We start from the raw sequence: 12192 nt of genomic DNA, 5'->3' as shown, positions 1-12192 counted from the left end.
TTCCGAAAATAAATGGAAAAATATCCTCGATTGAGGATAAAAAAAAAAATAGTAGCCAGGAATGATTTCCTTAAAAATGCAAAGGCAGCCCAGCTGGAGTGGCTCAGTGGTTGAGTGTTGACCCATGTACCAAGAGGTCGCTGGTTCGATTCCCAGTCAGAGCACATGCCCAGGTTGTGGGCTGATCCCCAGTGGGGGGCGTGCAGGAGGCGGCCAGTCGATGTTCTCTCCCATCGATGTTTCTCTCTTCCTCTCCCTCTCCCTCCCTCTCTCTCTAAAATCAATGAAGGACAAATATTTTTTTAAATAAAAAAATAGATAAAAATGCAAAGGCATACAAATGCCGCTCTTTACCCTAAACTCCTGCTGTTGCCAGTTGCTTTAAGAAGACAGAGATCGTTCTGTTCGTTGTTCACCCAAACGTGGCCTCCTCCCTCCTCCCTCGGAACCTCCTCCGCGTTGTCTGTTAAAAACAAAACTCCTGGGCCTCACCGTCGGTCTACGGAGTCTGCGTTTGAAAAGCTGTCCCAGGACATCACTGCCAACAGTGCCTGGGGAGCACTGTTTGGAGAGGGGACCGAATCCGGCACTGGACGGCTGTGCTAGCAGCCTCCTCCCCCCTTTCCAGATAGTGCATGTAGACACACCCGTGGTCATGGGAGGGCGCACACTTGCAGTCTGCAGTCACCGGCTGTTCAGAATGATGGACGCTTGACAGTCCTCCGGGCTTCGCAATCTCCGTTCTCTCTTACCGACTCCTGCCGAGTCCCAGCCTAACTGTTCTTTCTCACTTAGCAACCGTCCCCAACTTGTTTCACTTTCCCACTCAAAGTGCAACAAAACCAACTTCGCTCCCCTCCCCATCGCCACGCCCCTGACTCCGCCACCTCCCCGTCCGTCCATCTGTCCGTCCGTCCGCTGAGTGTCGGGAGAAGCAGGTCTCTGCGGACGGGGAGCGTCCCCGATTTCAGTCGGCTGCCGCCTCCTTCTGCAACCAGTCATTCCCGCCTGTGGAAACCCAGAGGACTCTGCTTTTCCTCTTAACTTTCCGAAGATGCAGCCCTTCCTTTTCCACCAGGATAGAGACGTCTCTCGAGCTGACGCCCTCCGACCTCCGGCCAGGACTGGACGCTTTTTCTGAACTGCGTGGCTCAGGGTGAAGTCTCTTCACCTCTGTCCCTAGGTTTCCTGTTTCGTTCCGAGACTCGGTCCAGATGACCGTCTGTTTTCACAGCCAGCGCGCTGCTACCCAGGCTGCTCTCGGCGCCAGGCGTGTACGGAGCTGAGGAGGTGATCCGGGTGTTTTCCTTCTGCAGCGGCGTGTAGCAACCCTGGCCGGTAGGAAGGGGGCACACGCTCGGAGGCAAAGGACCTGTGTTCACATCCAGCTTCCACCGTCCGTGCACGTACAATGTACGCAGTCATGTGCTCATGGGAGAAGCCATTTCCACTTCCTGGGTGGGGGAGGACAGAGATCTGCATGGCGACCACGCCACCCCATGTTGGCACAGCGGCACGGTGCACGGGGTGCTATACGCCCCCAGGCATTCCCTTACTCGACGCTATCGATGGGCTGCAGATCCCACTACAGAAACTCTTATTAGCACACTGACAGAAATCTCTGCACAGCCTCCTCTGGTTCGACCGTGTCCCTTAACCCCGGACTGGAAGTAACGCCTGCCTTCCAGGTGTCTGTCTGTCCCGGTCTTTAACCAGGGGAAGGTCAGCCAGGTCACACCCTGTGATCTGCCCGGGGGGGGGGGGGGGCCCTGGGCAGCCCTCAGGTCACGGTGGGTCTCTCCCCGCCCCCATAGGGCTCCATGAACTCATGTAACCACTTGTGCCGCCCTGGGGAGCATTCGGGGTCAAACAGGCTCTTGGGACTTTCTTGGGAAGTTCACTGTGAGAAACACGCTGACGTAAGCGGGGCGCGCGTGGGAACGCTCTGGGGGCCGCTCCCGGAACGGCAGACACCACAGGACGCGCGTCAATGCCCACGCTCCCTCCTTTCTGCAGGAAGGTGTTTCCTAAGATCCACTCCAATGGTCTACAGGGGTTACTTTGTAACCAGTTCATCTCATGAGGACATACTTTCACATTTTCCGCACTGATACCACTCAGAGGCTCATGACAGTTTTGTACGCAGCTTTTGTATGTCCCCAGGGACTTATCTGAGCTTCCTATGGGGCAGACACTCTTCCAGGTTCTGGTGCAGAAAACAGAAAAGGTGTCTGCTTTCGCGAAGCTTTCATTCTAGGGAGGAGAGAGGTTATGCATCAGTACGCGCTGGAGCGGGTCAGTGCCAGAGCTCAAGGAATGGCAGGCAGTACGGGGAGGGGTGCTGTTTGAAACGGGGTGCCAGGACGGAGAGCCGTGAGTGAGCTGTGGACGTCAGACGAAGGAACCGGGGGACACACGAGGTACCAGGACGTGCAGAGGCCCGAGCTGGGGGTGCAGAGGGCCTGAGGACCAGGGAGGAGGTGCCTGTACTGAGCAGAGCAGAGAGCCCGAGGCAGGAGAGACAATCGGATCTAGCAGAGCCGAGGCTGGTACGGACCTCAGAGATCTCTGTTCTGGGCGATGAGAAGCTGCCAGAAAACTCGTCCTTGTTTTACAAGGCTGACTGTAGTGGATGCGCTGGTCACACGCTCAAGAGCGTCCGAGAGGCAAGGAGGACGCAGTGCAAAGAGCTCCCCATGGGTCTGACCGAGCGAGGACCACGGTGGCCGTGGCAGAGCAATGGAGGGTCAGACTCCAGGTACCATCCCTGGAAGGGGCGCACGGGACCTGCACACGCCGGACGCGGGGCAGGAGGGAAAACCGGTCATGCTGCCCTTACCTCCCGCTAGAGTCTACATTTCCTTTGCCGGCTACTCCTGCCCCCTAGAGCCACAACCGAAGTGTCCTCGGGGGAACGTGAAATACGCCCGTCCGTCCAGGATCTGTGCGCCCGCGGGGGCGGCGGGAGCCGACACGAAGGGGTTGGAGGGTCTGGGGTGATGGGAGAAGCAGGACGGTCAAGGACGCGGACCAGCGAGCACAGTGAGAAAGGAAGTGTGTAAAGGGGGGAGACAACGTCACGAAGGAGTTGACAGCAAGTGCGAAATACAGAACGTCGCCTCTGCAGGTGACCTCATATCGCAAGCGTAGTTACACACGCACTTGTGCTAAGAGGGTGCGGCCACAGGAACGGTGGCCCTTGGAGCTGGGCAGGCATAAGGGCATTAGCGCTCGGGGTTGAACACTGACCAAGAGGCGTGGGCCTCCCCTTCTGATGTCCTTCTACCCACCTGAAGAGGTCTCCGAATTTGCTTCTGAGGTGGCTGCACGACACGTAGAGGTCATAGAGGTAGGCGAGGATGCATCTCTCAGGAGAGGAGCACTCTGAGGGGTTGACGACATGTTTGACCACACCACACAGCCTGCGGAGGGAGAGGGGCGGAATGAGATGCCCACCTGAGGTGCACGCTCCTGTCCGACTCGTCTGGCGCGAGAGTCTGCCCGTTTACTACTTGTGTGAAAAAGAAGGTGTCAGACTGGACACTAATCACTATCGCCATGGGAGATAACTGAGAAAAGTATCAGTTGATGCTACTGAAATACTAGATTTTTTTTTTTTTAGGAAACTTCCAAAATAACATTAGCAACAAGAAACAATAAAAATCTCTCCCTCCAGAAGGTATATATGGATGAACCCATCGATTAAGTTGCGGTGACTAGGACATGAAAGGAAATTGAAGTAGAGAATCTCTCTTCCGTGAAATGATTCACAAAGTCAGGGAACTTTCGAAGATCTCGATGCGACCTCTTTGTTAAGGAGCAGTTCCTACCAGGAAGTCCGGGAAATCCATTTGTAACCGGGAGCTGGTTCTCTCGTGAACCCGCTGGAGCCACAGTTTGAGGGTACACTGCCCTTGTTACCCAAACTAGAAACAAACGTTTTTTTTTATCCTCACCCGAGGACATTTTTCCATTTTTTGCACAGATAGAGTGGGAGGGAGAGAGAGGGAGAGAGAGAGAGAAACATCGACGTGAAAGGGACACATCGAGTGACTGCCACCCGCACAACCAACCAAGGCCGGGGACAAACTGCAACCGAGGTACATGCCCTTAGCGGGAACCGAACCCGGGTCTCTCCGGACCGCAGGCGGATGCTCTAACCGCTGAGCCAAACCGGCCAGGGCGAAACAAACGTATTTTTGCAGTCTTATAGAAGAATTAACACCCCCCACCCCTGTGACATGCTCTGTAAGTCTTTCTGTTCTAAAACGTCAGGACCACTGCAACCTGCGCCGTCCCCCAGTCCTAACGATGGCCTCTGGCCACAGTCCCTACCACACAGAGGTGAACAAGAGGGGTCTGCCCACCCCCCTGTGGGTCTGATGGCACGACCCTGCCGTATTCTGTGACACTGTGACAGTTACAGGTTTCGGCCTCTGATGGTGTTAGAGACGACTCAGATTCTTAAAGCTGAAATGGACTCTAGGAATGACCCGAGTCACCGTCGTCCTCATTTTACAAAGAAGCTCAGAAAGGTGAAGGAAGCTGCTCGCAGGCCCAGAGCTAGTACCCAGCAGGCCCCAGGGGAGTGCTTAGGTCTCCAGGCCCCAGGGTCACACCCTGTTCAGGGGACGGGGCGGAGCCAGGGGGAGCCTCGGAGGTCAAGGCCAAGAAGGAACCACACAAATAGCAGAGGGGGCTCAGGAAAGGACACAGGAAAAGGCTCACAGCACCCCAGACCCTATGAGACCGCAGCAGAGGGGCCACCAGGCTGCTGGTCAAAACTGTCAATTACGGCAAACGAGTCCCACATTATGAAAAATAGATTCAATCAGTCGTTTACCATATAAACAAAAACGTCCAAACATAACCTAAAAAGCAAAGAATTTCTGTGTAAATAAGCATGCACTGAGGGTATTACAGTCAATGTTTCCTCAACGTGTTTCACTTGCTACAGGGAAGAAAAATCATTTTACACTGAGATTCAGTATATTCATTTGTGTAAGGACAGAAACACAAAAATAATAGTTCTGGGTAAAATGCCCATACTATTAGTAAAAACAGAATCAAGTTCACATCGAATATGATTTTTATGAACATTGACTAGAACATACATGTAAGATGTCAAAATAACTCATACTGAAATAAATTTTAAAATAAACAAAACATATTCTTGTCAAAACCTATTCATTTAATGACCAACTAATGGATTTCATGTAGTTTAAGAAGTCTGGGAGCCAGGTGGAGGGGGACAATGGGGAAAATGGAAGGAAAGGAAAAACAGGTTGTCTGTTTTAACAGAAAGCCTGGGAAAGGGTCTTCAGTGCACAAAGAGGAGCCCAGTGGGGGGGCGTTCTGAGAGCTCAGCATGCTTCCTTCGTCCCGTGACCTCGGTCTCTAACGGGGGTGCACTTAGGGAATCATTTAACCCACCAGGAGTAGAGAAAACCTATGCCTACAATTCCCACAAAGCAAAAAAGACAAAGAATCAAGATAGTCACGGTTGTGGGTTGTCTTATCGAAGACTGGTTCAGCCCTGGCCGGTTTGGCTCAGTGGTTGGAGCGTCGGCCCGCGGACCGGAGAGTCCGGGTTTGGGCATGTACCTCCCGCTAAGGGCACGTACCTCCATTATGCTTTGTCGGTGGCCTGGTTGGGGTCGTGTGGGTGGCAGCCAGTCGATGTGTCTCTCTCCCATCGATGTTTCTCTATTTCTTCCTCCCTCCCTCCCTCCCGCTCTGTCTGAAGATAAATGCAAAAATGTCCTCGGGAGAGGATAAAAAAAGATAGGTTTAACCTATTTTAAAAATGAAGTTAAAGAAGTAAATCTCTGTGCACGAAAGCGGATTCAGTGTCGGATTCTCCGAGCAGAGGCTGAAGCTGCGTGAACAATACCAGGGTCACACAGGCAGCCTTCCTGAGCACCCACGGGGCTGGGCCGCCCTGGGGACAGGTGCTACAGGTGACTGTCCTGACAGAGACCGGGGAGGGAAGAAGGCAGGCCGGAAAAGAGAACGGGAGGGCGGAACCACACTTTAAAAAAGGACACACTTTGGTCATGCTTATAACACCTTCCTCGGTCCACGTTTCCCGGCAGAAGGTTCTCTACGCCCTATCCTTTTACCGAAATAAACATCAGTAACGACTTTTCTCTTAAAACGACCATAATAGTGTCATCGCCCGTTATACATGACAGGACGCGAACCACGGTAGGGATGTTTTCTGCACCGACCCTTCAAACACCTGCGCCGTCTGATCAGGGTTCAGGATCAGACAGCTGTGGTAACGCCGGAGGACGGCCACAATGCAGACACAGAGGCCCGTGGTGTAGCTCCCGGCCAGGCTGGAGGACTTCAGCAGCAGCTCGGCCTCCACGACACTCAGTTCGTTTAGTAGCTACAACGAGAGGGAAGAGGAATGAAAATGTAGCTGCCACAGCAAACAGAAAGACATTGTTTCACCCCGTGCCTACGAGTCCTAGCAATACCTGATCTCACCCTTACCCTGCCCGAGGACCACCTGTGCACACAGCTGGTCTCAGAAGACATACCCTAGTGAATCTCAATGGCTTTAATTTTTTTTTTTATCCTCACCCGAGAATATTTTTCCATTTTTTGTACAGATAGAGTGGGAGGGAGAGAGAGGAAGGGAGAGAGAGTGAGAAACATCGACGTGAAAGGGACACATCGAGTGGCTGCCACCCACACAATCCAACCAGGGCTGGGGACTAACTGCAACCGAGGTACGTGCCCTTAGCAGGAACCGAACCCGGGTCTCTCTGGACCACAGGCCGACGCTCTAACCGCTGAGCCAAACTGGCCAGGGCTCAATGGCTTTAATTTTTAATCCTTTACCAGATGATGGTGTTTTTCTTTTATCTAGACATCACGGTGCATGCAATAAAAAAGGACCCAATACTAAAATAGTTACCAAACTTTATGGCAGCCCGACATTCTGGACTGAATAATATCAGAGAACACTCCACCTATTTTTTTCTCCTCTTTTCCCTTCTTTTTAATTAAAAAAAAAATACATATATATATATACACCATGATTTTCTTTTTGTTAGTGAAGCTAAAACCAACAAACTAAGCAACAGAAACCAACTTCCAGTTCTGTTGACTAACAACGTAAGATAATAAATACACTCCAGTATATGGATAAGACATACAGCAGGGCAAAGAAAATGATAAGCTTTTACTTTTCACTCTTCACGTAAAATATACTCTATTATAAATAGCAAATAAACTTTCACCTTGCCCAAACCACGTAATAAAAGACCAAAATAAGTAAATAAATAAATACCTTCAAAACAACTCACAATTTAAGGGACTACTAGATAGTTTAGCACAGTATTCTAACTAACTAGAAACTGGAAACATAGTTGCAATTCAAGTGCTTGCTGGATACTGTTGACTTGGAAGGTCCCAATCACTGAACAAACGCTCTGGGGTCTCCTTCAAAAGGGTGCAATGCCTGGCGGGCTCGCCCCCCGAAACGCGGGCGAAGCGGGGTCTCTCGGGCACCTGTGTCGCGAAGTCGATCAGCCCGTTGATGTTCAGCGCGGGCTCCATGAGGTCGAAGATGAGCTGCACGTGGTGGGCCAGCGGGAGGTGGTACGAGGTCCCGGACGCGAAGCTGGTGATCTGCTCCAGCACATTGCTAGAGATCTGGGCGGACAAAGTGGACACTACAGGGCTGCCATCCAAGGAATTCGTACTCATTAAATTATTTTAACTTTGTACTAAGAAACCTGAATGTAGGTGGGAGTCTCCTGGGAAGACAGTAACAACCTATTTCTACGGAAACCAACACCACGTACAAATTGACTTCCTTACTACGACCAGAATGGGGAGAAATGAGGCAGGTTGTCCTCTAGAGCTCACCCTAACTGACCTTCAGGCAGAACCCCTAGAGGCATTAATTCATTTCCAGATAACAGCTATTTGAATATCAATGAATTTGTAAAATAAAACAGATCAGGTTTCTTCTCAATCGTATAGTATTTTATTAGTCATCAACAGATTTCTCCCTTCTTGATAGAAACCGCAATGCAATAACATACGTATTGCACTGGGGATATTTTCTGTAATGTCGATTGCTATCTCAAGGTAAGAATATTTTCAGAATAAAAATTAATTCTTCTGAGGAAGACAACCTAACACTTGCATCTGAACTACTCAATAGTTGGAGTTGCCTCCAAGTATGTTTTAAACACATATTTATAAAACCAAGGAAGGCCGGAAACCTATCATTCTAAGAGATTTTTAAGGCAATATGAGTATCTCAAATGCATAATGAAGAGCTGTAAAGGGCTACCTGAGATGTTACTTGATGTTGATCAAAGTAGGAAAGGAGCTGAAGTTTGGTGAACACGGTCTCCAGGGTTGGAAACGCTTCCTGTCTGTTCTTCCTGGCTTTGTGTCCTTCATCTCCTACGAAGAAACAGACAGCAACACATTGTTTTCCATTCAACAGCAGCTCTTGACTTGTCAATGAAACTACTGTATTGAAATATAATGTACACTCAAAACAGTGCACACAATCTGTGAGTTTCTACAAAATAAAGACACTCCTGTAATGAAACGCAAATCATAAAATCACATATCAGAACCCCAGAAACTTCATCAGCCCCCCCCCCCAGCTGCTTCTCCCTCCCCAGAGGACAAGGTCCCTCCTTCTAACAGCTTAGACTGACTTTGCCCACCTCGGAACTCTACGTAAATAGAACCACACAATGTACACATCTAATGCCTGGCATCTTTCACCCAACACTGTGTGTCTGAGATTCATCCATATTGTTGTTGCAATTGTCATTTGTCCTAAAAACGAATACGTCCCGCTTGTGTACAGTACTCCAACGTTGACTGCACCACCATGTATTGATCCGGGACAGGGAGTTGTTTAGAGGTTTGCTGCTATGAGAAGCACGTCCATGAGCATTTCTAACTAAGTGACCTCAGAAACAGAATGACCTCAGTGACAAAGGGGGAAAGACCCAGGCTCCCTTCGATTCAGTAGGAAGTTTACTGGCATCTTAGGAAACTTACTGTGACATTTTCCCCAAACAGCTTACTATGTAAAAAAGAAAATTTACACGACTCCTAACTTGTTTTGGGGTGAAAAAGAATAAAATTCCTCCACATCAAGGGGGGGGGGGCAAGGGCAACACCTACTTCAGCGTTCAGAAGTGTGAAAAACATTATAACAAAATGTTTTATAAATACTGCTATCCCAGAGACACTCATATTCGCCTTAAGAGTTTAAAAGATAAGATCCAAAATTAATTAGATCCAGTTTTTAAGTAGTTCCTAATGTATTTACAAAGACAAATCTAAAACCAAAAAGGAACGTGTCGATTACTGGACGTCTGAGGTCATTCCCGACACAGGACTCTGACAGCCGAGGGCTATGGAGATGGCGCTGCCCCACCCCCACCCTGGCAGTCACCACACTGTTGTGTCTAAAATGTTGTTTCCCCCCCTTTTGGTCCCCTCCCTCACATCTTCTCTGGTCCGAGGGCCAATGCGCTAAACACTGACCCAAACCGGCCACGGCTAATCCCTCACGTCTTATTTGGAAAAGTTTAAATCGGAGAACAAGGGTCACTGCACACCTCCATTAAGGACACAACAAAGATTTCACTGAACCCCGAAGGATTTTGTCAAGGACAAATATCTTAAGTAGCATTAGAAGAAAGGATACTTCTCGTCCAATCACAAGCAAATCTAGTTTAAGCCCTTCCCAACCCTCCCCAGGAAAACCCAGCTTTGGGCCTCACTTCCCAGAACAAAGAGAGAAACAAACCAACCAACCCTGACACCAGAGAGAAGGGCAATTACAAGGTGCTGAGTAATGTAAGGAATAACACTGTGCCACTCTGACCAAGTAACACCAAGAATGAGAACTAATAATTCACTAAACCTGCTTGTTTTATGACTATATGTTCTCACCATTACAAATTACGTGTGGAATGTCACCTTCAACAGAGATGCTCACATGTCAGGAGCGTGTTTAAGATATCCAAGTTTTGAGTTTTTCATTTACTAACATTGCTGACCCAAGGCTGATTGTGGACATCAACAGTCTTGGGTACGATGCGCTTTTAAAAAAAAAATAAAAATTTTTTTTACTGAATTTTAGAGAGAGAGAAACATCAATCGGCCGCCTCCTGCATGCCCCCACTGGGGATCGAGCCTGAAACCTGGGCATGTGCCCTGACCGGGAATCGAACTGGTGACCTTTTAGCGCATAGGACAATGCTCAGTCCACTGAGCCACACCAGCCAGGGGCCAACATGCTTTAAATAGGAAGTTAACATACTTATTTAGTCTTTCCTGGGACAAAAGCAAAGACATAAACAAAAATAACAGAGGTGAGAAAGGAGACCCATCATATAAAAGATGCATCTTTTTAATTTATTGGTGCTAAAGCTAACTTCTTAAGTCTCATATAAAAAAGATGCAACTGATTCTATTTTTTTTTTTTTTTTATCCTCACCCGAGGACATTTTTCCATTTTTTGTACAGACAGAGTGGGAGGGAGAGAGAGGAAGAGAGAGAAAGGGAAACATCGATGTGAAAGGGACACATCGAGTGGCTGCCACCCGCACGACCAACCAGGGCCGGGGACAAACTGCAACCGAGGTACATGCCCTTAGCGGGAACCAAACCCGGGTCTCTCCGGACCGCAGGCGGACGCTCTAACCGCTGAGCCAAACTGGCCAGGGCTGCAACTGATTCTTGACGTTACATTTACTTTTATATATATATATTAGGGGTGGTTCTCAGTGGAATACTTGACTTTAATGATATTCACATGAATAACAGTCATAATTCGCAGACTTTTCTCATCTGTCTTATGTTAATTTGCTTTCATAACAGACACTATTGTTCTTTCATTCCTTAACTTTGGCTGTCCTTTTCCAAAATCCTTCCACCCTACACATTCTGGCCGTCTCGCCTGGTAAACTTCACTAATATTTTCAAAAGGAGCAGCACTAAAACCAGAGAGGACTAGTCAATGTAAACGTACAAGGAGGTCTGACCACCGTCACCTGGAAATGTCATACACGTTTTAGGTTAGAGAGACCCGAGGTAAGGCCAGGTCGATGTGAGAACTCCCCCGAGGAGTCCCTAAAAATCGTATTCTTCGTGTAGCCGGAAGTCAAATACACGCCGCCAGGAGCTGGGTGTTCCCGCCTTACCGACCCTCACCGTTGCTGACTGAAGGGGCCACCTCCTCTCACTCTGAAGGATGTCAGCTCATTTCTGGTGGGCACGCTAGGGTTTAAGCAGTGACTTAAAGGTAGACTATCAGGAGATAGGTCACTACAGCCCCCAGTTAAAATATTTCTGGTGGAGCCCTGGCCGGTTTGGCTGGGTTCGGTTCCCGCTAAGGGCACGTACCTCGGTTGCAGTTTTTTTGTTGTTGTTGTTGTTTTTTATCCTCACAGGACATTTTTCCATTTTTTTGTTCAGATAGAGTGGGAGGGAGAGAGAGGAAGAGAGAGAGAGAGAGAAACATCGACGTGAAAGGGACACATTGAGTGGCTGCCACCCGCACAACCCAACCAGGGCCGGGGACAAACTGCAACCGAGGTACGTGCCCTTAGCGGGAACCGAACCCGGGTCTCTCCGGACCGCAGGACGACGCTCTAACCGCTGAGCCAAACCGGCCAGGGCTCAGTTGCAGTTTGTCCCTGGCCCCGGTTGGGGTCGTGTGGCGACCAGTCAGTGTGTCTCTCTCACATCAATGTCCCCCCCCCCCCGCCTTCCCGCTCTATCTGAAGATAAATGCAAAAATGTCCTGGGGGGGATTAAAAACAATAAATAAGTAAAATATTTCTGGTGGAGGAATCTTATCTACAGGGAGGGAAAGACAAAAATGCCCTTTGAAGATCCCCTTCACAGAGCTGTGCATGACCGAAACCTGGACAGCAGCACGGAGGACAAGGCTGGTGTCTGGGAGCTGGGAGCATGATGCCCGTTTCGGAGACCGACACAAAGATAGCACAGACTCGAGTCTGCATCAGAAAAGCCCTCAGGAGGAAGGAAGCAGACTCAACAGAAAGTCACCACATCGCTTCCTTCCCCTTCCCACCTCTCAGTCTTCCAGAAACCAAAACTTCCATCGGATCTGGAAAGACTCTCTAAAATGAATTTAGACTTTTTCTTTTAAAAAAAAAAGTGTGA

General features: G+C 49.3%; 1 protein-coding gene across 1 annotated transcript in view; it reads right to left on the bottom strand.

Moving 5' to 3' along the window:
- LOC118617053 (mediator of RNA polymerase II transcription subunit 12-like protein) overlaps nucleotides 1-12192 on the bottom strand; it is a 58786-nt gene that overhangs the window by 27930 nt on the left and 18664 nt on the right. Inside the window, exons 3-6 of the mRNA XM_036242539.1 lie at nucleotides 8318-8433; nucleotides 7525-7668; nucleotides 6231-6394; nucleotides 3291-3422 (exon numbers count right to left, since the gene is read on the bottom strand). Of these exons, the coding sequence (XP_036098432.1) occupies nucleotides 3291-3422; nucleotides 6231-6394; nucleotides 7525-7572 (344 nt within the window). The 5' untranslated portion in view covers nucleotides 7573-7668; nucleotides 8318-8433. The remainder of the gene's footprint in view (nucleotides 1-3290; nucleotides 3423-6230; nucleotides 6395-7524; nucleotides 7669-8317; nucleotides 8434-12192) is intronic.

The sequence above is a fragment of the Molossus molossus genome, unplaced genomic scaffold, assembly GCF_014108415.1.
Source record: "Molossus molossus isolate mMolMol1 unplaced genomic scaffold, mMolMol1.p scaffold_m16_p_5, whole genome shotgun sequence".
Taxonomy (NCBI): Eukaryota; Metazoa; Chordata; class Mammalia; order Chiroptera; family Molossidae; genus Molossus; species Molossus molossus.
Note: the sequence above shows the minus strand (reverse complement) of the source record. Positions and strands in the feature narration are given on the sequence as shown.